Source organism: Leuciscus leuciscus, assembly GCF_965113295.1.
Source record: "Leuciscus leuciscus genome assembly, chromosome: 5".
Lineage (NCBI taxonomy): Eukaryota > Metazoa > Chordata > Actinopteri > Cypriniformes > Leuciscidae > Leuciscus > Leuciscus leuciscus.
Genome location: NC_138729.1, coordinates 45928351 through 45950971, shown reverse-complemented (window position 1 = coordinate 45950971; position 22621 = coordinate 45928351). Strand labels below are relative to the sequence as shown.

Genomic DNA, 22621 nt, shown 5'->3' with positions numbered 1-22621 from the left:
ATTATGCATGCCAGAAGTAATTGGCAATTTAACTTTGTAAAAAAAAGATTACACACCCACACACACACACGTATTCAAACGCGCATGCCTATTGACTAAACACGTAATACGCATGCGCATGCCTCACCATTTTCACAAATTTACGTTTTTGAAGTTTACACTGAGATGATAACGTAACGCTTTCAAAAACGTACACTTGAAACCTACTTCAAAGTTTGCGTTCTCAGGCCACCAAAACGCCGTTGTCGTGTAAATGAATGGCCAGAACGCATTTAAGGTTTTCTGTTTTAAGTTGAAAACCGTGTCGTGCAAGCTAAGTTAATAACTAATGATTTTACACCGGAAATTAATCAATTAAAAACTTACTTAAGCTGGACAATGACTTTCTTCTAGAGCTGCTGTACAGCCAAAAACAATCTTTGTTGCATTAGTTTCCTGTTATCACTGCAACGCATGGCGGCTGGTGGGTTTTAAAATAGAGGAGGCACACAAAAATTTAGCGGTCAGATTTTTTTACTTTAACATGGCTTTTTTTGGTCACTATAGACCTGAATATTTAAAGAAAACGATACAGACATCAAGACAATATAAATATAAGTTACCTTACCTATAGTCCTAGTCTATCACTTGTAAAATCCATCCTTGTCATTTTAAATGTTGTGACGAAAAAAAGAATTTGTTTAATGCAGCATCCAAATGTTTATAGGTGTGTTTGGGTTGTTTTAAATAAAAATTTTTTTTTATTAATATATAATAGAGTTGTTTGTTGTGTTGGTGATTAGATGAGATCTGTGGGGACGTCACAATCGTACTGCATTGTGGGACATATAGGTGCCTGAAGTGTACACATGAAGTAGACTCGCTCCCTCTGTCAAAATTGAGGGAACGAGGGTCTGTCCATATAAACTTCCCTCGTCCACTTCACGAAGTGGAACGCACTTCAAAATGGCGGCAGGGATTCCCCCGAGGGGAAGTGCTTAGGGAAGTTCACAAGTGCGTGTCTAAAGTGGACTGGAACGCAGCACTGTGCAGCTCTCCATGAAGTCAAACAAGCCTCTGATGACTTAACAAGACACACCTGTGAACAATCAAGACAATGAACCAATGACAACATAACATATGAGACTTGGGAAGCACATGACATGAGGACAGGGGAATCACATGACAAAGGGGAGCATGCACAAACAGTGCATGCATATTAAAGTGATCACATAAGGTTATTCCAAGTGTTGTGACTATGCATGACCCTTTAAACACAATTTTAACAAATGGCAAAAATATTTTTATAATTGTTTATTGATCAAGCAGCAGTTACAAATGTGCTATGTAATTCCTTTGACACTGTATAAAATGTACCAAAAATGAAATTAGTTAAATGCACCAAGTCTACAAAAAGCAAGAAAGAATAACAAATGCTCAGAATCTTTACAGACCTTTACAAGCAAAGTTTTTACACACCAGTAACCTTGGTCTTTGCCAATATTGTAGAAATGAGATAAAAATGAACATATGAAAATAGCTCCTTTATGGCATTGTAGTAACAAATATTTTTCTTAATATACAATTTTCTTTAAACCGTGATCTCAAAAAGCACTTCGACAATTATTCTAATGCTGCTTTAGTGCCCTGAAAACACTCACTATATAAAAGAAAAAAGTTAACATAAAAAAGTGTTAGCAAATGCAGTGTCACACACACAAAAAAAAGTAACCCTAGTTATTTATCTAATATTCTATACATTGATGCTAGTGTTTGTTTCAGCAGCTCTTCCAAAACATTGAGCTTATTTGTAAAAAAAGATATATTTCTCTCTAGAAAGAGCTTCATTCATTTACCAGATCTGATTCCTGGATTTTTTAGTGATTGTGCCAACAAAATGTAAATCAATTAGTGCATTTCTCATTGCAGCTGAGATTCTCCATTAGCTCATTATAAAGATAGCTGGAAAAAGTTTTCAATGTCATTTTAAAAGCTATTTTTGGGCCCCAATCAAAAGGTTAAATGAACTATCGCTACAGTCCTATTTGACTACTATGTGTGTATATATCTGTGCTTGGTTCACTAGTAGTGACCAAAATAGGTCACAAAACAGCAGCCTATTCTGACATTAAACAAGTGAGCAAGTGAAACTGTAAGGCCACACTAGAGCTGGGCATGTTTAGAGCTCGCAAAACAATTAAACAAGAATTTAAACATAAGAATCCCACATAACGGTTTGACTTCAGTATTTGCGATATGCTAGAAATGCTCATTCAAAAGTGATCAATATAATCACCATCAGTAACTGCTTTTCTAAGTGCAATGTTTAAATGACACCATAAGTTGCTACAGCGGTTAAAATTCCTTTTGCTTGACCTCAAACAGGGTTACGTTAATAAAGAAAAAGAAAAGAAAAAAAACTGATTCTGACAACACTGGAAGACTTGTGCAATGCTCAAAGTATTTTTTTTGCAGAACATAATGGCAGCAGGTAAACCAAACAGGGATTTCTGGTTATGCATTATAATTACCCCTGAAATGAAGAAATAAAACATCCAAAATCAATAGCGTCCTCTAATCTTACAATTCCACTGAGCAAAAAGTGCTTCAAACAGTCTAGCATTAAAATGCTGCATCAATGTCCTTTCAAATCAGTCATGTAAATACTTTGATTCTCAGTAAATGGGATTTAATCAGCACTGCTGTTTCTGCAAAAGCAAACGTTTTTTAAACCCAAGATCTCAAATGCTGTGACTGAAGCACCTCTGGTTATAAGACGGTCATGTGGAGTAATACTGTGTTTGTGGCTCAAACAAGATCCACCGTGAAGGTCTTTTTCTACCGTCTTCATGCATTCAACTGGACATGTCTTTCCTCTGAGCTTGAAGCATCTCGGTCACGCTCACAATATCTTCTTCGGGCACCTGAGACAAAAAAAAAAGGTTTCGATTTAGATGACACAAAAACACAGGGATGATCACATCCCATCCAAATATGCAATATTTGTTAGGGATGGCACATGGTGTAAACTGAACAACAGATTTCTCGTATGAAGCGGTTTTTTTTTTTAGGATTGGCGTAAACAGAGACGCATCATCTCATACTCACGTGGATCAGGGTATTCCAGAAAGCAGGTTATGTGACAAGCGGATAACCTCAACTTTCGGTTCCAATAACGGAGGGTATGTAAGCCACTGCCGTTTAAAAGTTTGGGATCTGTAAGATTTTTTATGTTTTTAAAAGAAGTCTCTTATGCTCACCAAATTTATTTGATTAAAAATAAAAACCCAGTAATATTGTTAAATATTATGACAATTTAAAATAACTTTTTTATTTGAATTTATTTTAAAATGTAATTTATTCCTGTGATGCAAAGCTGAATTTTCAGCATCAATACTCCAGTTTTCAGTGTCACATGATCCTTCAGAAATCATTCTAATATGCTGATTTGCTGCTCAAGAAATGTTTGTTATGTACAATTTTTTTATTTCAGGATTCTTTGATAAAAATGTTACCGATCCCACATTTTTTTTTGATTTCCACGACTTTCCAGAAGAGGAAAAAAATAAAAATAATGGAGAGAGAGTCATGTCAAATTTGCCGTCACTCCCTCAGCCATTGTAATAGAAACACACTCACAGCAGAGTTAATTCATTTTTTTTGTCATTTACAGCCAAGGTAATATAACACGAAGTATAGAGTTATAAATGTGGATAAAATCTTTTTGAAATTTAAATATTAAAAACTTTGCTAGATTTGTAATGTTGATAATATATATATATATATATATTTATTTATTATTATTATTTTATATTTTTATAATCTTTATTAATTATGAGAAGAAAGAGATAGAGAAGAAACATGAAACTAGCTCAATTAAGAAATTGGCTGACTGAGACAATGGTCAATTATACAAAAATGTTGTGATTGACCAATCAGAATCAAGTATTCCAGAGAGTCATGTAAAGGACGCTTTTCACATATCCGGTGTTCTCAGAAGCAGAAGCTGTCATACAGTAGTTGGGTAAACTTCTAAAATTAGCACAAAAAAAACAAAAAATCTGTGATACCATTTCCACGACTTTACAGAAGAGGAAAAAAAATTAAATAATGGAGAGAGAATCATGTCAAATTTGTCACTCCCTCAGCCATTGTAATAGAAACACCCTCACAGCAGAGTTAATTCTTTTTTTTTTTGTCATTTACAGCCAAGGTAATATAACACGAAGTATAGCGTTATAAATGTGGATAATTTTTTTTTTTGAAATTTAAATATTAAAAACTTTGCTAGATTTGTAATGTTGATAATCACAGTCTGTGAAAAGGGTCCATGCAGTACATTTTAATATCAGATGATAAAGCTGATGATGAGTAAGAATGACCTGTGACCAATAGGGAACCAGACACAGTTTCTGCTAAAATTCTTATGGGTTTCTAGGAAAAGTGGAAAAGAACAGGGAAATGATTTAACACGTGACATAATGGAAATAAACAGAGGCGGTGTTGCAGAAATCGTCCAGTCAGAGCAGATTCTGAAATTCTTCTGTTTGCTGATTATTAGGCAACCACTTGTCCTCCCGTTGGTCAATGTCACGCAAATATAAACAATTATTCAAATATACTAAATATAAATGCACTAAACTATGCATTCTAGACCTCCACAAACTGTGATGTCAGTAATCACATAATAAACCCAAATTAATAATGCACTTATTTTGTATTATATTGAACATTGGGCACCCTTATCTCTAGATGTGTAGAAAACCCCCATCGGTTGACTATTACATAGAGAGAAAATATCAAACTTACCAGAGCATGATCAAAGCTGAAAGTGCTGATGTAATACGCTGATATATCACTGTCTGCAAGAGGCTGAGAGATCTGAGCAACTATCCCACATTCATCTGCAAAAGGAGACAGAGAGTGAGATAACTGTCAATATTTGGAAGAAATCAAACTTTCTGATTTGATCTATTCTTCTATCGCCCAACTAAACAAATTTCGTTATTGTATGGACTAGTGATTGGATCAGTAAGAAAAACATTACATTTATATACATAGGCATCCTAACTAAAAACTTTTTATATTCATTCTAAAATAACCCTGGAACATATGCATCACAGTTTCCACACAAATATTAAGTGACTGATTGTGAATGCTCGTCATAGTCAGCAACTATGTGTCATACAAAACGTTGACTACATGTGAAGTGCATGAGAGACTCACAATTTTAGGCCAGAGATTCCCAAACGTTTGTTGTCAGCTTAACACCTTTGCCGTCAAATATTGACTTAATATAATATTTCAATATTTTAACAACACATTTGCAGATTCACAGTTCTCTAATGCTGGTTATAGTCACATGACATGCATGTAAACAAATATTGAATGGCTTGGTTTCACAGACAGGGTTTAGATTAAGACAGAATTATTCCTTAGTTCAATTAGGACATTCAAGTAGCTTTTATAAATGTGCCTTACAAAAAATGTATGCTCAAATTTGCATTTAATTTGCATGTTTGTGAATTTTGAGGGTGTAGAAATGAATGGAGGGGTGTGTTTGATTGGGTTGATTTCAAATATCAACAGTGGTCAACAACAATTCTCAGAAATTGCATACTACACCTTTAAAAGTGCCCCTATTATGCTTTTTCGGATATATAATTTCATGCAGTGTGTAATATAGCTGTTTGTAAATGTAAAAGGTCTGGAAAGTTTTAAAGATCAAAGTGCACGATAAATGGAGTTATTGACAATCGACAATTATTCATAAATTTGCTTAATGCCAGCCTATGGTCTTCATTGACTGCCCGTGAACAACGTCTACTTGGTAGTTTGACTCGCCCTCAAACACTAGTTGTAGCTGAGACTGGAAGAGTTTGGTTTGTGTTGTCAACATGTCGAGGAGATGCTGTTTTCTGCTCTGCGAAAGCAAATCCACTTTTCACACACTTCCAAAGGATGAGGACTCGGCCTCGAATTGATACGGTAAAACCAACGCCATCGTAACTGTCCATATCACCAGGGGGTGGTGGTGGCGCAATGGATAAGACACATGCCTTTGGTGTGAGAGACCCGGGTTCGAATCCACTGTGAGACACCAATGTGTCCCTGAGCAAGACACTTAACCCCTAGTTGCTCCAGAGGCGTGCGACCTCTGACATATATAGCAATTGTAAGTCGCTTTGGATAAAAAGCGTCAGCTAAATGAATAAATGTAAATGTAAATGTAAATATCACTGTGCATCAAGTGCTGAGGAAGATCCAGAGCTGAAATTCAGATATGGTAATGGGTGTTTGGTTTTCGAAATGCACTATAAGCGAAAGACCAATAACAACAGACTGGGCCATCTGACCAATCAGAGCAGAGTAAGAGGGGTTTAGAGAGACCGAATCCTTTATAGAAGCGTCTGAGAAAATAAGTGATGCTGCAATGTGTGTTGTGAGGTCATTAAGAGTGTTTTTTGACCTTGGATGCATGTTAATCTATCATAAGAAACTCCAAAACAAAATTAGGAACCTTTAAAACAGCATATATAGGGGCACTTTTTCAATTATTAGAATAAAAAGAAAAGAAAAATTATTAAAATGTGAATTTTTATATTGATGCCTTCCAATACTGAATGAATTGTACTGCAAGTACATTAGTTTTTTCTTTTCTTTTACTGAGCTAACTGTAATGCATTGTGGGATTGTTGATTACATGGTGCCTTTGAATGCGTCTAAAAGAAAGCTCACCGAAGCCGAGAGGCTGCCCTCCTATCCTCACCATCCTCCAGAGCTCACCAGAGGAGCTGGTGAAGAGAAGATCAGCTGGGAATCTGACACAAACACACATTGTTTTAGTTTTTTTTACTATTGAAATTTGCAACTAAAAAAGCTTTGATATCACCCATTCATGACTCTGTGAGGGTCTTACTGTCTCTGTGCTTCTGTGTCCATCACTAAGGAGACGTATCCGTCAATCAGAGAGAAGGAGAAGAACTTGATACATTCAATGTCCTGATCAACACTGGCGCCCTCTTTAGGACTGCAGGAGAAACATGCATTAAATAAACTCAATGAAAACAGCACACACATAAAAATGCTAATTTTTGTTTTATATATATATATATATATATATATATATATATATATATATAGAGAGAGAGAGAGAGAGAGAGAGAGAGAGAGAGAGAGAGAGAGAGAGAGAATTGTTTTTGAAATGTAACTTGATTACATATTTCACATGATTCAACTTATCCCTTGACATGAAACAAGCAATTTATTTTTTGGGGAGAATTCTTTTTGGCTCGCTTTTCTATGTCTTTGTGTTGCAGGTTTTATATAAAATATAGAACCATTTTACTCAAGATACCTTCAAAAGGAGCAAGCAAAGATGAGCATAACTAATGTCCCTCGCATTTCTATATTATTATCTAAAAGTTTTTTATTTGTTTTTTACACTAAAAATATAGATATTAAATCAAAGAAAATCCCAACAAAGAAAAATAACTCAGTAGGTTAGCTGATTATCTTAAAAGTCCATAGATATCGCTGTCAGTTCATACTGCTGTTAACACTTTATTCGACAAGCGGTTGTGATGAGACCAGTTTCAGGTTTGGTCATGTGACGTTCGACATATACCCCATTAGACAACTTACATGTATGTAAGTTATACAAGCAGGCAAAAATTGTGTGATAAACTGAAATGAGTTAAAGACGCCTCTTGGTGGCAGTAAATACCAATCGATTTGGGCCTGGTATTGTTGGTGCCAATCAGGTGGAAATGAAATACAAAATTCAAAGCAGTGAAAACAGCATCACTCACAACATGTTTCATACCTGTTCGAGTAAAACAGAACATCTATGAGGGTGGTGGCGATCGCTGGCAGAGTATCCGGATCCAAACTCATTACGCAAAACTGATTCTCAGGAATCAGCACTGGATGAACTGTTGCATGCGGAACTGAACACACACAAAATAACACTTTAAAATGTCAAAAACAATACTACCACTTGGAATACTAACATTTGTTTAAATGTACTAGCTGGTATTGAATCAACGAGTCAATACAAAACACTGGTACAATTATTAATTACTCAAAGAAAAGGGTGCAGTCAAGTGTTAATGACATCAGGAGCCAGATTTACCAAAAGTGAGAACACAATCCCATAAAAGCGCTGATGGGAGTGCAAGGTTTTGAGCGTGATCTACTAACAACACGCAAAATAAAGAACACAGATGCAGCCGGATCATTTCCATAATGACAATCTACCAAGAGCAGTGCAAATTAGAGTCTGGTTTCAGACATGCTTTTTTGGGGCGGTAAATAATGGCGCAAATACCAGTGAATTGACAACTGCAAACCTTAGTAAATCACCTTGCGTGATTTATTTAAATCCTTTCCTCCCGTACATTTTGCGTCTGAAAGGGAAACTCCCACAAATTCATTTGCAATGCGGTCCACACCTTTTCAGTGCTAATTCTTCATTGCGTGTCTTTAGTAAATCCTGACAGTAGTTTTTTTAAACCGTAAGATGTTGGTAAATCTGCCCACAGATCTTTTTATACCAGGGAGGAAGTTTAGAAATATTAAAGCTACAGTATGTTTCCATAGTATAATGAACTATTCTTAAAAATATACATTTTACAATTTCACATTATTTGTCCTCTTCCAAAAAAAAAAAAAAAAAGGGTAAGGACAAGATGTGTGAATACACTACAGTTCAAAAGCTTGGGGCCAGTATGATTTTATTTAGAACTTTTATTCATCTTGGATGCATTAAATTGACCAAAAGGCACAGTAAAGTAATTTATGTTACAAAATATTCCTATTTTAAATAAATGCTGTACTTTTGTAATTTCTACTAGTCAAAGAATACTAGAAAAAATAATATAACTGTCTCCATAACAATATTAGGCAGCACAAGGGTTTTCAACATTGATAATAAGAAGAAATGTTTCTTGCGCAGCAAATCATCATATAAGAATGATTTCTGAAGGATCATGTGACAATAAAAATGTAATACATTTAATTTTAAAATGTATTCAAAGTCATTTTAAATTGTACTAATATTACACAATAATACAGTTTTTACTGTATTTTTGATCAAATATATGCAGTCTTGGTAAGCATAAGAGACTACTTTCATCATACCAACCCCAAACTTTGAACAAAAGTATATATGCCTTTCCTTTATCCGCTCTCTCACCCTCTCTTCCGTTTCGCTGAAGGCCGTTGCAGGCGTCCTGACTGTGGACAGGCACTGACTCTCCCCCCTCTTCTCTGAAAATACTAAACTCCTCCACTAGAGTCTCCACCACCACCGACAGGTCTTTCTCTCGCACCTAAAACACAAACATTGTTGATCAAATACATTTTTATATAAAACTCCTAACAGCACTCCCTGAGGTGGCCATGTTTCTTTTGTACTGCAGTTTTAGCATGTGTTAGCACCTGTTAAAAAAAGGCAAAACTTTATTTTACAGTGTCCTTGTTAAAGATGTTACAGTACATGTAGTTACTATAATAATAACTATAAATTATGCATAACCCTAAACCAAAACTTAATCATAACACTATTGTAAGTGCATATAGCTAACTCATATTTCTCAGTACTTAAATGTATGACAAGGACACCTTAAAAAAAAAAAAAGTGTAACCAAAAAAACATGCAACATTGAATCAAACAGTTATGAAGATTGTGCTTTTAGTTGTTGTTGTAGCACCCCCCGGTGGGTGACTATTTGGTGGGAGTCTTCTAAACTTTAGTTTTTTTTGGAAATCAAGGTCAAGGATTCAGAAAAAAGAAAAGAAAAAACGAATTCTGATTCTAGCACATAAATCTCCAGACATCATCACTTTCATTACACATCTACCAACTTATTAAAAACAAAAGGGGGTCATAAAATTGTAAAACATTTACAGCAAGCAGGTGTGTTTGATGTTAGAGCATGTTTCCTTAATACTTCATTTATTAACACTGTTCTGTGTGTCTGGGTACAGCCAAGTGTCCGCCGGCTGCACTTCTGTGTTTGTTGCTTTCTTTGCTTAGTAAATCACATTCACAGCACAAAGCTATCTTTCCCCAACAACAAATAAGCAACAATTGCATACAAATAATTATAAAATAATACTGCTGCGTTCCTGTCATGTCAGAGTTATCAATTATCAATATATAAATAAATAAATAAATAAATAAAAGTTCACATTTACATTTAAGTTGGAAAGTTTATGGAAGCTCCAACTTCTCCTACTTGAGGGTTGTGACATGTAAAGAATATGTCATATGACATGCAAGAATAAATATTAAGGATAGTCACTGACTCATAATTTCCAGCCTAAACTCATTCAATTTTATTTGGAAAGATGCTGATAGGCTTGAATAAGAAATGTGTGTGTTATACACAAATTTAACTTGTGCACAAAATTGGAATATTGCATAAAATATTTGCAAATAAAGTTTCAATCCCGTGTGTTCAAGAGAACAAAATGGTAACTTAAAAATTGGTGCAAAATATCTGTAAGAAAAATGGAAGTGTCTGCAATCGGGGAAACCACTGTGGCTATTTGATCCTACATCATAAATGACTTGCATCTCAGAACATGCAGACGAAATGCAATAAACTCTGTCATGCTATGCTGGTGTTTGGGAATGCAATAGGGGTGTAATGGTACATGTATTCGTCCTGAACCGTCACGGTATGGACGTCATGGTTCGGTGCATGCAGTCAGACAGCGAGTACAGTCAGTCACAGGTGATCCAGACTCCAATACAGAATGGGGCACGCGCGGTAATGCAATGCTGTTTGCTAACCGCCGCAACAGGAAAAAGAGCAGAAGAAGAGAGGATTTATGCACCAACCCAAAACAATGGGTGCTTCTCAATATTCAGATTGATGCTTCCTCGTTTCCTCATTCCTCGGAAACTGATTGAACTCAGCCATTTTGAAGGGCATCTCAATTCCCAAAACGCCAGAAACGAGGAAGCTTCCATGAGTGAGGAAACACAGATGGATCCTTCCCTTGCATCCTAAGGGGAAGGAGCTAAGACACGAGGAAAGGAAACAAGGATGCACAAATAAGAAATGAGAAGCACTCGAGGAGTTCAGACGGCACGCAAGAGCTTGCTAGTACGCACTCCACTAACTTCAAGGAAAGGAAACCGGGATGGATGGCAGAAAGCGGCATTATTTTATAAAAGCAGAATGATTTGTTTTTATTGTGAGTGTACAATGACAAAAACAGACGAATGATGTCTTAAGGTCCAAAAAGTCGTAGTTTAGGAGCATGTCTTATCAGATAAATATTTAGAATTTATGCGCACCTTGGCGTTTCCATCCAGCCTTTTTATGCGATAATCCAAAATTTGCAGAAAAATAGGTGGATGGAAACATAGCCAATGATCTCAAAGACACAACACACTCGCTTACCAGAATAAAGTCGGTCTGATATGTAGAGAGCATGAACACGGACACATGCTGCTCAGCCAATGGAGCGATAACGGACTTGGCGATCTTGGTGACACCCACGGCCTGTGAGCTGCTGGAGGCGTTGCCATTGGAGACAACATTGAGCGGGAGCCAAGTAGAGCCCTCCACCTGTAAGTGCTCGGACAGCTGTAGCTCTGGAAGAACAGGATGATGGATCAGTCAGTATCAAATCAAATATACCAGGTTAGCATTCATTTCCTTTACAATCCAAACACATTTTACGACATTTGTAGAGAAAACACCATATTTTTAGTGGAGAACTTCATTGAGAAACTCATTCTGCACCGAATGATAGGGTGACTTTTACTTGGTGGATGATAATGCCCTGCATTGAAAGAAGGACTGAGCGATACATTACCGGTACAGTTTTTTAAGAATTTAATACTTTTATTCAGAAAGGATGCATTAAACTGATCAAAAGTGAGAGTAAAAACATTTAAAACAAAAATTATTACTATTTAAAATAAATGCTCTAATAATGATCTATACATAGCAGTAGCAAATCAGCATATTAGAACGATTTCTGCAGGATCATGTGACACCGAAGACTGGAGTAATGATGCTGAAAATTCAGCTTTGATTACAGGAATACATGTCATTTTCAAGAATGTTCTAATAGAAAACATTTTAAAATTTAATAATATTTCACAATAATATTATGTTTTTTTTTATCAAACAAATGCAGTCTTGATGAACTAAAGACTTCTTTCCAAAAAAAACCTTACTGACCCCAAACTTGTGAACAGTAGTGCATCTATGGATCTTTTTGGACCTTAGCCAATAAGCAAACAAACTCTAGCATCATGGCAGAGAGTTTTGCACAAGCAAACAGCGCTCACATTTTCTTCAGATAAAGGTAAAAATATAGTTGTATTACCCTATGCAATGAAACTAGTCTAATTAAATTACAGTATGACAGACTAAACCAAAGAGCACAATAGGAAGTTATTTCTCAAATACTGATTGTGTTAACACTCTAACCAATCCAGAGTCTATAATTATTCACACAATTACAGCAGGAAGTTGCAAATGTCTTCGTGGCCAGGCATGCACTGTGTCAGCATAAGAGATCAGAAATGAACAGGGTGATTCTGTAACCCATTAACACCTTGCACAGGATTATACGTTTTAGACATGCAGACCTCTCAAAATGAAAGAAAACATCTTGCTCTCGTATCAGAACACCTGCAAACAAACACTGCCTCTGAAACTTTGTTCCTATATAGTCGTTTTTGCCTTCCTGTACATTATGAGAAGAGGAAAAGGTTTTTGCTGTAGAGTCGCAGGGGTTTGTCAGCACAGAGGAAACAGCTGTTTGGATCAGAGGCAAAGGACAGGGTTACAGAGGGGCTCGATAATAACAGCCAAGAACTCGGTGTACTGGTCACCTGTTCACTGATCAATGCTCCAGAGTCAATAGAGAAAATATGAGGCATTGAGAATCAACAACCAGGATATTTTTCTGCTGGTCCAATTGGGTCAGTAGTTCAGATTTGCATTTGCCCTGCTAATAATTATTATTAATACATAAAAAAAAAAAAAAAAAAATAGTAGTAAATAAATAAATAAAAAAATTAATAAAAAAATAAATAATAAAAAAATAAATAGTAGTAAATAAATAAATAAAAAAAAAAAAAAAAAAAAAAGTGTGTGGGGGGGGGGGAATATGTGACACTAAAGACTGGAGTGATGCCACCACCCACCACAAAAATAAATTGCATTTAAAATATATTAAAATTAAATAATTAAATAATCTAATAATATATAATATAATTACAACTAATAATTACTTTAATATAATTAATTACACATAATATAATTATACACACAAAAAGATTTAATAATTGTAATAATATTTGACAATATTGCTGTTTTTTTTTTTTGTTTTTTTTTTTTAAATATCATTTTGATCAAAGAAATGTAACCTTGGTGAGCATGAGAGTTCTTTCAATATATTTATAATTTATAAATATATATTTAGCAACATATTTTATACATAGTAGAAAGTAATGATAATTATAAATATTTCATGTTTTCTTTAATATTTCATGAAATGAATGATTAGTGTGTGCTGCTAATAGAGAAGATTTTGATCTTACTTAAAAATCAAGAACTAATATTGTTTTTGTTTTTTTTAATAAATAAAGTTTTATTGTTATTTATTTATCAAATTCAAACAGCATCATTTTGAATAATGAACCTTTTTATCTGCCAAGTAAATCATGGAAAGCATTATTCTGTCCATCTTGTTCAAGGATGTCACATTTCCATATTCTTCACGTCAATGCAAGTAATGAATCAAATAAAGACTGATTTCAACTTGAATTTAGTAAAAAAAAAAATAGATTAAGTATTTAAATACTGAATATGCTAGCTGAATATTTTTGCCGCTGTATTTATTCAATCACGGCTGTTCACACTGAATTTATGCAAATAAGAATGTTAACCCAGGGTTTAGAAATGTACAGTGTAAAATGTCAGATTATGAATGTGTTATTTCAAATCTTGACAACATATAATCACAACAAACTATATTCAAAATAATAAATTATATAATTCTAAGTACAACCCATGGCAATGCGTGTCATCATCAACTGAACAAGAGAATTAGGAGAGCAGTTTGTGTGTGTGTGTGTGTGTGTGTGTGTGTGTGTGTGTGTGTGTGTGTGTGTGTGTGTGTGTGTGTGTGTGTGTGTGTGTGTGTGTGTGTGTGTGTGTGTGTGTGTGTGTGTGTGTGTGTGTGTGTTACCTTTAAATCCCTCCTCATCAAGGACAACGGTGTAATTTTCCGGAGTTTCTGTGAGGCTGAAAAATTTGCATCTGTGAGAGAAAGAGAAAAGCCACAGGAGAGAGGGAAAACAAATAAAGGGAGAGAGAAAGAAAAACACAAAACAGACAGATCAGACATTGCATAAACAGACAAAAACAATGGCAGATTGTTGTAAAGAGTGTTCCAGCAGGGAGGCGTGGGATGGAGAGAGAAACCACATCAGACCCCTTTGCAGAAAAAGTGAAAGGCTGTATTTTCTTTCACTTAAAGTTCGAGCCAACATCTGAAATTCATTCATCCGATTCTGCACTTCGGTTGATGCTGAACTGGTTTGTTGCGATTGATCAATTTGAGGTGAAGAGTTCTGCAAGATTGTGTGTGTGTTTGTGTGAATTGCTTTCTTCACGATGGGGTTTGACCCAAATATTTTAGGGGCCGGTCCAGGAACCCAGAACAACGTGCTCCACTTCATTCAGTCGATCTATTGTCTAAGAGCCACAGAGCTGAGAAGCAGCTGGGAATCATGGGAAAAGAACTCTTGAGCTGTTGAATTGTGCAAATGAAATCTAGACTGTGTCATGAATTTTAACTGAAAACAAAGATAAAATACAATAATATTGATTAGTTATGTACAGCAGTCATGCACTCTAATAACATTAATGTATTAAGTTAAAAAAAACACAAAGGGATTTTATTTTGTGAAAAAATTGTCACAACATTTTGCATTATTTTTATTTATTTGATCAAAAATACACACAAAAAAAACTGTAATATTGTGAAATATTATCACAATTGAAAATAACTTTTCTATTTTAATACATTTCAAAGTTGAGAAGTCTTCATTGTCACGTGATCCTTCAGAAATCATTCTAATATGCTGATTTGCTGCTCAAAAAACATCTTATTATCAATGTTGAAAACAGCCGTGCTGCTTAATATTTTTTTGGAAAATTCTTTGATGAATAGAAAGCTCAATATATATATATATATATATTTTTAAATATAAATCTTTTGAAACATTATAAATGCCTCCACTGTCATTTTTAATCTATTTAATCCACCCTTGGTGAATAAAAATATTCATTTCTTCACAAAATTAAATAAATAAATTGCTGACCACAAACTTTTGAAAGGTGATACCTTTATACATTTACACTAAAAAAAGGTAAACAAAAAGATTGAATAGTTAGGCTTATGAATAATATTATAATTATTTCTCAATTTTATCATACTAATTTTGTGACCTCACAACACCCTTAAAGTTCACTCAAAAATAAATTCTGGCATATTTTACTAACCTTCAAACCTATATGACTTTATCATTCTATGAAAAAAATTTGTTTTTTTCCCTGTGCAATGACAATGAATGATGACTGAAAGTGCTTGCAAACATTAGTTTTGTGTAGCAATTTTATTTATTTATTTTTGCAAAAGAAACTTTGCTTTGACGTCAGTACTCAGTCCGCTAACATGGTGCACAGCACTGTTTAACTTTCACATTAACTACTGCAGTTAAAGAAGACTGAAACACTATCAGACCACCAGTGCACCAGCCCTTATTTGAATGAAGAGCTGCTATACACGACCCACAGGCCCAGTGCAGCTGATTCCTGTGCTGTCTGCAACTCAGCGGAATACAATCCGGACCCCAATGACTAGGCACATCAATCCAGGGGCCAAACAGAAGGAAAATAATACATCCCCACCCTCAGGGCTAACTCAGCACAGCAGCATTGTGTCAGCTAGTCTCACACTTCCTAACAACAGCTAGAGCTCCCAGGGTTCAACTTCCTGTACGAGTTCCATAGCCTTCAGGAAAAAAGAGAAAACATAGGAGTGGTGTTAAACCAACATCCTCCAGAACGGTGAGAAAAGAAAGGGAACTATGTATGTTTTCTATATTGGTGCACTCTATTCAAAGTCTTTCCAAGTCAGAAAATAGATTTAAGTCACTATTAACTGTTAATGCTTATTTTACCCTAGTTCTCCTATGCACGTTCATGAGAAAAGTAACAATGGGTATCATTCACTAATAATTATGTGAATTATTTGTATGCGTGTCATTTTACGAATACAGTATATACTGCAGAGTAGGGGTGTAACGGCTCAAAATACTCACAGTTTGTTATTTATCACGGTTTTAGGGTCACGGTTTCGGTTCGGTATGTGCTATGTTATTCGACTACTGTCAAATAAAAATAAAGAAAATAAGAACAAATCAAATTACAAGCAACAGCACAAATAAATTAAATAGAACAAAGATACAAATTAAATAAACTGTGCTTTTCAGGTTATTTAGGTATCTAACGGTATCTTATAAAATAAAGTAATCAAATGTAAAACAACACCACACATAATCTTCACTGTATTTAATTAAAGATTAATCAATATAAAATGTACAAAAGCTATTCAGTCAAGAGTAGCGAGTGATTTTCTTATCTTTTGTTGTTTGATTAATATTAAAAACAGACAGCAGGAATATTAGGCTGCTGTCACTTTAAGAAATAATGCAAGGATCCAGTACACTGATACAGACACACATGCATTGTGTTTTTTTGACAAAAATTGTGATTGCGATTTAAACTAAATTCCAGGTTTGCCGTACTTGTTTGTAGGGCTACACAATTTGGCCAACATTTTGTGATTATATATCAATATGGCTTATATCATAAGGTAACACTTTATTTTAAGGCAGTGGTTCTCAAACTTTTTTGTCACGCAAAAAAACCTTTAAAAAAATCTGATGCCACTTTATTTTTTACGCACTTGAACGCTGTTGCAATGGCTGTTTATTTTTGTTTTTTTCTGCTGATCTCCTGCTCCTACTTTAATAACAGTAAATGATGCATAATTACAAGTAACTAACCCTAAACCAAACCCCAACCCTAACAGTAACTCTATAGTAAGTAGATATAGTTAATTAATATTACTCCGTACTTATTTGAGTAAGTACAATGTAACTACGTCACCTTAAAATAGTACAACCATCATTATAATAATAAATATAGCTGCAAGCAACAATTAAGGGGCCAAGCACAAAGAAAGCACGATAAGTCATGACAGCATGGCTGGGAGCATCAGACAGAAATTACTAAAAAACAAATATTACTATTGCAATATTTCATTGTAAAATTCAAATTGTGTATTGAAGAAACAATTTGTAATACTCAATTTATTTTACTCAAGATTTATTTTGATAGAAAACCGCTGGGAGCCCCTAAAGCTTCTCTTTTGTTGAAAAATGCTCCTCATTTCTAGTTTGGAAAGATGGTTGGCCATGTTGTGTTCCAAATTTAGAGCTAACTATTTACTACAGCATTTACTGCATCTGCATTTACTACAGAGTCGAGCCGCTTTGAAACGCTGCAAACACTGGCAGATGTGTGTAAGAGCACAGTGTCGAGCTTCACTCTGAGACGCATGCATGTATTTAATTAAATCAGAGCCCTTGCAATTTGATAATTGCACAAAGCCATAACCGCAATTTCATTTTATTTCAATTAATCATGTACAGCTGTGGCCAAAAGTATTGTCAATGACCTAAATTTTGTGTTTGTAGATTATTTTTCACATGTTTCTATGTATTTCCTAAGTTTTAAAGGCTTTTATTGGCAAAAAAAACAACAACAAAAAACAAAACAAAACATTCAATAGGCAAAAAGTTTGCAATTTGCTCTGGCATGCTGGATTTCAGCTTCTGGGACAAACCCTGACTGATGGTGATGCATTCTTGCTTTATTAGTGCCCGGAGTTGATCACAATTTCTGGACTTCTGTTTGCCCAATCGCTATTTGAGGATTGACCACAAGCTCTTTATGGGATTAAGATCCTGGTAGTTGCCTGGCCATGGATCCAAAATGTCAAAGTTATGATCTCTGAGCCAATTCATAATCCCTCTTGCCTTGTGACATCATGCTGGTAAATGCATGGATCATCACCAAATTGCTCCTGGGTTGTTGGGAGAAGTTGTTCTGCGGGACGTTTTGATCCCATTTATGGCAGGGTTTTGGGGCAGAATTGTGAGAGAGCCCACTCCCTTGGATGAAAATCAACCCCACACATGGATGGTCTCAGGATGCTTCACAGTTGGCACGAAACAGGACTCATGGTAGCGTTCACCTTTTCTTCTCCAAACAATCAATTTTCCAGATGTCCCAAACAGTGAGAAGGGGGCTTCATCAGAGAAAATAACTTTGCACCAGTCTTCTGCTGTCCCATCCTTGTACCACCTGCAGAATTTCAGGCTGATGTTTGTTTTCTTTGAGAGAACTGGCATCTTTGCAGCCCTTTTTGACATGCTTCTATTAATATTGAGCAGCTCTGCACTGGTGCTGACACGATTCTGTAGCGACTCCTCAGGAGACGTCCTGGCGCTTGCTAGACACTCTGGGACGTCCTGAAGCCTTCTTAACTGCAGGTGAACCTCTCCGCTTGAAGTTCTTGATGATCCGGTAAATGGTCCTTTCAGGTGCAAGAATCTTTGCAGCATTTTTTTTGCATGTGATGATGTTTGGATGTAACCATTTCTAACACAAGAACACAATGATTGGAAGCACTTCTTCCCTCCTTTTATAGCAATCAGTTTGCTCTTGTAATCCAATCAGAATGATGAGATTTTACTTGACTTAAGGGGCTGTTTACAAGACACCGTTTTTAACTATAAACATAAAACTTTTTATGCGTTTTGGCCGTTTGTTTACACGACAACGGCGTTTTGGGTGCCTGAAAACGGGTTTCAAAGTGCTCGTTTTTGAAAATGGTCTCCGTGTAAACAACAAAAAGGCGAATCTCTGAAGACGATGACGTCATGCACATGCGTATCACGTGTTCAGTCTATAGCGTTTCATTGCCATCTAATGGCCTGGCAGCAGAAGATGGCATTTTTAGTCGTTTTCGCGGATCCGTGTGAATGGGGATCGTTTTGTCAATGGTGTCGTCTGTACACGGAAAACTCAAAGGAAAAAACTTATCAGTTTTAAGCATATCTTGTCGTGTAAACGTACCCTAATACTTGTTCACACTTTACCATGTGCTGATGACATGATTAGTGAAATTACGTTATTATCAAACAACTTGTGCCAGGGATTAAAAACTGTGAAATTTGGGTTTTTGTTTTTGTGATAAAGTCTTTTGGCCAATGAAGCTTTTTGCAATTATTTCAAATGCATCTGATCAATCTGCAGAATAATCTAGAAACAAATTGAATCAACACCACAACAACTGAAGCAGCAAACTTTGTGAAATACAAAATTTATGTCACTGTCAATACTTGGCCACGGTTGTAGTCTATGACTAAAAGTTTATATATCCATGTAATATTTCATCTTAACACGTTTAAAACGTTTGAATGCAGATTTTAGTCACTGTGCTCATAACTGTACATGTAGAGAAAATAACATTAACAGATCTTGTATTTGTGAGCACCCCTTCTGACCTTTGAAAGCATATCCATCTATTTGTATGTGCATTTTGGGATGTTGCATTAAAAAAAAAAATAAAGAAATTCTTCATTCCAAAAAAATGGATGAATGACTCAAAAAAACTCATAAAAAACATATGCACTCAATTGAGGAGAATACTTTTTTTTTATCCGATAAGACGACATGCGCATAAACTACAATGGAAACACATTGAAGGGTTACAAATTTAAGAATCTATTTCAGATATGCTTCCTTACATAACATCACGGTGAAGAATACTGATTTTAGCTTTTAAGGTTAAGATGTCAGCAAAGTTGCAATCTCTATTGTGTTTTAAATGAGTCAGATCACTGAGATTCTCACCTTTCGGAGCCCAGACATTGAATCGTTCACCTTTGTCTTTAATGGCTCTGGGATGGCCCTTGGAACCGGAGTTCCTGGCCAATATCAGCATTTGAATAGGTATGCTGATTAAATTGAGACTGCCGGTCTGGGGCGGTTCCTTAACCTGTATACTCATTTACATGCTTTGTTTGAATTTGTCTCCACCTTCAAAAGTCCCTCCTCCTAAAATGCCTATAAAGACACCATGTAAATGTATATACTTTAGATTATGTTGGACGAAACCGCAGCCGCGCTCAAATAAAGAAACTCTTCTGTTTGAACGTGATCCCAACTGTCTCCTGGTCTCTGCTTCGATAAAAGAAAACTTTACAACAACATTTAGCCTACCGAATAAATCCCTCGATGTGCAACAAAAAAAAACGAACATGTCTTTGCTTCACTGGACTAACCAGTGGATCAGTTTTATTGCACAGCATTTGTTGGTTTGGTCATTCTGAAATACCTAAGCCAAAGTCTGATATATTGGTATAATGACCAATGTACCAATGATAATTGGTATAATGACCACCTAGAAGCGCCTAACATGCATCTGAACGCAAGATAACATGACAGTGTTTATTGCGTTTCGTATGCGCACTCTGTGAGTCATTTATGATATAGGAAAACAAGCCACAGTGGTTTCCCCGATTCCAACTTCCCTTTTTATTACAGATATCTTGCATCAATTTCCCAAGAAGTGATGATTTTGTTCTCTTGAACACACAGGATGGAAACTGTGCTTTATTCGCAAATTGATGTGATATTCCACTTTTGCAAATAAGCTAAATTCAATTGAAATTGGCATGGCAAGTTTGAATATGCACTGTATTTAAGAAGCTACAGTTTCACTGGATTTTCAGAGAGAGAAAAAAAAAAAACATGCATTTTATTTCACGAAAGCTATGGATTGTTTCAGAAGACTTTGAATATAGAGGAATATATTTTTGGAACAATATGAGGGTGAGTAAATGGTGAGAGAATTTCTGGGTGAACTATCCCTTTAATTTCTGCATTTTAAGATTAAAAAGGGGTTAGATTTAGGCTTAGGAAGTGATATGCTAAACTCTGGAGCATTATCTGTAGCATTCAAGGTTCTGGAAAGTTCAACAAGATATGGCTGAACGAACCAGAAAAGGCATATTGAATACACAAACACATATCTTTTTCAAAGCTCTATGGGAATCCAATCCTGAAAGTCTCCACAGACTTGAAAAAAAAAAAAAAAAACCAGCCAATTCAATGGCATTAAGCAGATACTAAAGTCACAATGCCCAACAAAATACTTAAAGGGATCGGCCTAGTTCACCAAAAAATGAAAATTCGAAGTTGACGGCACCCATTGACTTTAATAGCTGGAAAAAAATAATATGAATACTATAAAAAAAGTCAATGGCTACCGTCAACTGTCTGGTTACCAACATTCTACGCATTTCACAGTTAAAACATAATTTGTACTGAAACATCAAAACATTACTTTTGTCTGGATTAATGTGTTGAGTTATACTCTCAATTTTACACTTGAATAAAAGTTAGGGTTTGGGTAATCTCTTACTAAATGGCACACATGGCCAAAGTGACATCTATGGAAAAGGAAGATTGTTTACAGGGTTGTTTTTCTTTTCGTTTTTCTGTGATTGTAGAATGTCGCCGATTTAAAGGGGATAGTTCATCCAAAAATGAAAATTTTGTAATTTAGCCTACTCACCCTCAAGTTGTTCTAAATCTATGCGTTTCTTTCTTTTGCTGAGCACAAAAGAAGATATTTTGAATTCCACACTCTACTTAGGAAATGCATTGTATAAATGCATATGCATATACATTGAAAAAGTTTTATTTTGTCCCATGTTAATTTACTCTCACGCGAGGGTTGCATAAAAATGTCAAAACATGCATGCCCAAGTATGTTGTCCAGGTAGGCAGCACACTAGGTTTGAGTTACAGCCATTATTTCAAGTAATTTACATATCTGAGCACAAGAAATTGCTCACTTAATGAAAACAGCTTCCTTTTAGCTAACGTTATCAGTGTGCAACTGTAAGCTTACAAAGGCCTCATCATGTGCATGATTTGACTTCATTTGGTTATTTATCATTTATCCAAACTAACCAAAACAGGGTGAGGCTCTTAAGTTGCAGTTGAACGCACTGCAAACTAACGTACTTGAATTGGTGTCTAGACAAGATATATTAATTGCATCATCAAACGCGCAATAACATGTTTGCAAACTCATACAGGCGTTGACTGTTCTTACCTCGTCCTGTTTCTTAGAAATATCAGTTTGATCAGAGGATGGGTGTAATGTTCCAGACCAGATTTGCTGATACAAGTGACCCTTAACCTGTGGTCCAAGATGTGCAGGTCCATCGTTTACTAGTCCACCAGGAAGACGCCGTTGAAGATGTATTCTATACAGTGCAGGTGGGCGCGTTAAATAACGCTACGCGAGATCCGCCTATGTTATGTTACAAGACCCTGCGGTCAAAACGCTTCATCCTCGTGCATTGCATTGCTGGTGGCTGACTGGTGGGAGTGACACATTCGATGTAATTCGATTCGAGAAATTATTGGAAAGTGGATCTAACGAGATGTTT

The 22621-nt window shown here is 35.6% G+C and overlaps 1 protein-coding gene across 1 annotated transcript; it reads right to left on the bottom strand.

Moving 5' to 3' along the window:
• Positions 1 to 1278: 1278 nt before the first annotated feature.
• castor1 (cytosolic arginine sensor for mTORC1 subunit 1) lies at positions 1279 to 22569 on the bottom strand. Its single transcript, XM_082170860.1, has 9 exons — positions 22282 to 22569; positions 14206 to 14276; positions 11397 to 11590; positions 9176 to 9311; positions 7805 to 7928; positions 6899 to 7009; positions 6718 to 6800; positions 4789 to 4883; positions 1279 to 2903 (listed from the first exon to the last, which is right to left on the bottom strand). Exons 1-9 carry the CDS (start codon positions 22392 to 22394, stop codon positions 2835 to 2837), a joined length of 996 nt encoding a protein of 331 aa, XP_082026986.1. The 5' UTR covers positions 22395 to 22569; the 3' UTR covers positions 1279 to 2834.
• Positions 22570 to 22621: the final 52 nt, after the last annotated feature.

Coding starts and splice junctions, on each gene's coding strand:
- castor1 (XM_082170860.1), bottom strand. CDS start 22,394: ATGGACCTGCACATCTTGGACCACAGGTTAAGGGTCACTTGTATCAGC. Junction 14,277..22,281: donor TTTCTAAGAAACAGGACGAG/GTAAGAACAGTC, acceptor TTTCTCTCACAG/ATGCAAATTTTTCAGCCTCA. Junction 6,801..6,898: donor GACACAGAAGCACAGAGACA/GTAAGACCCTCA, acceptor TGTTTGTGTCAG/ATTCCCAGCTGATCTTCTCT.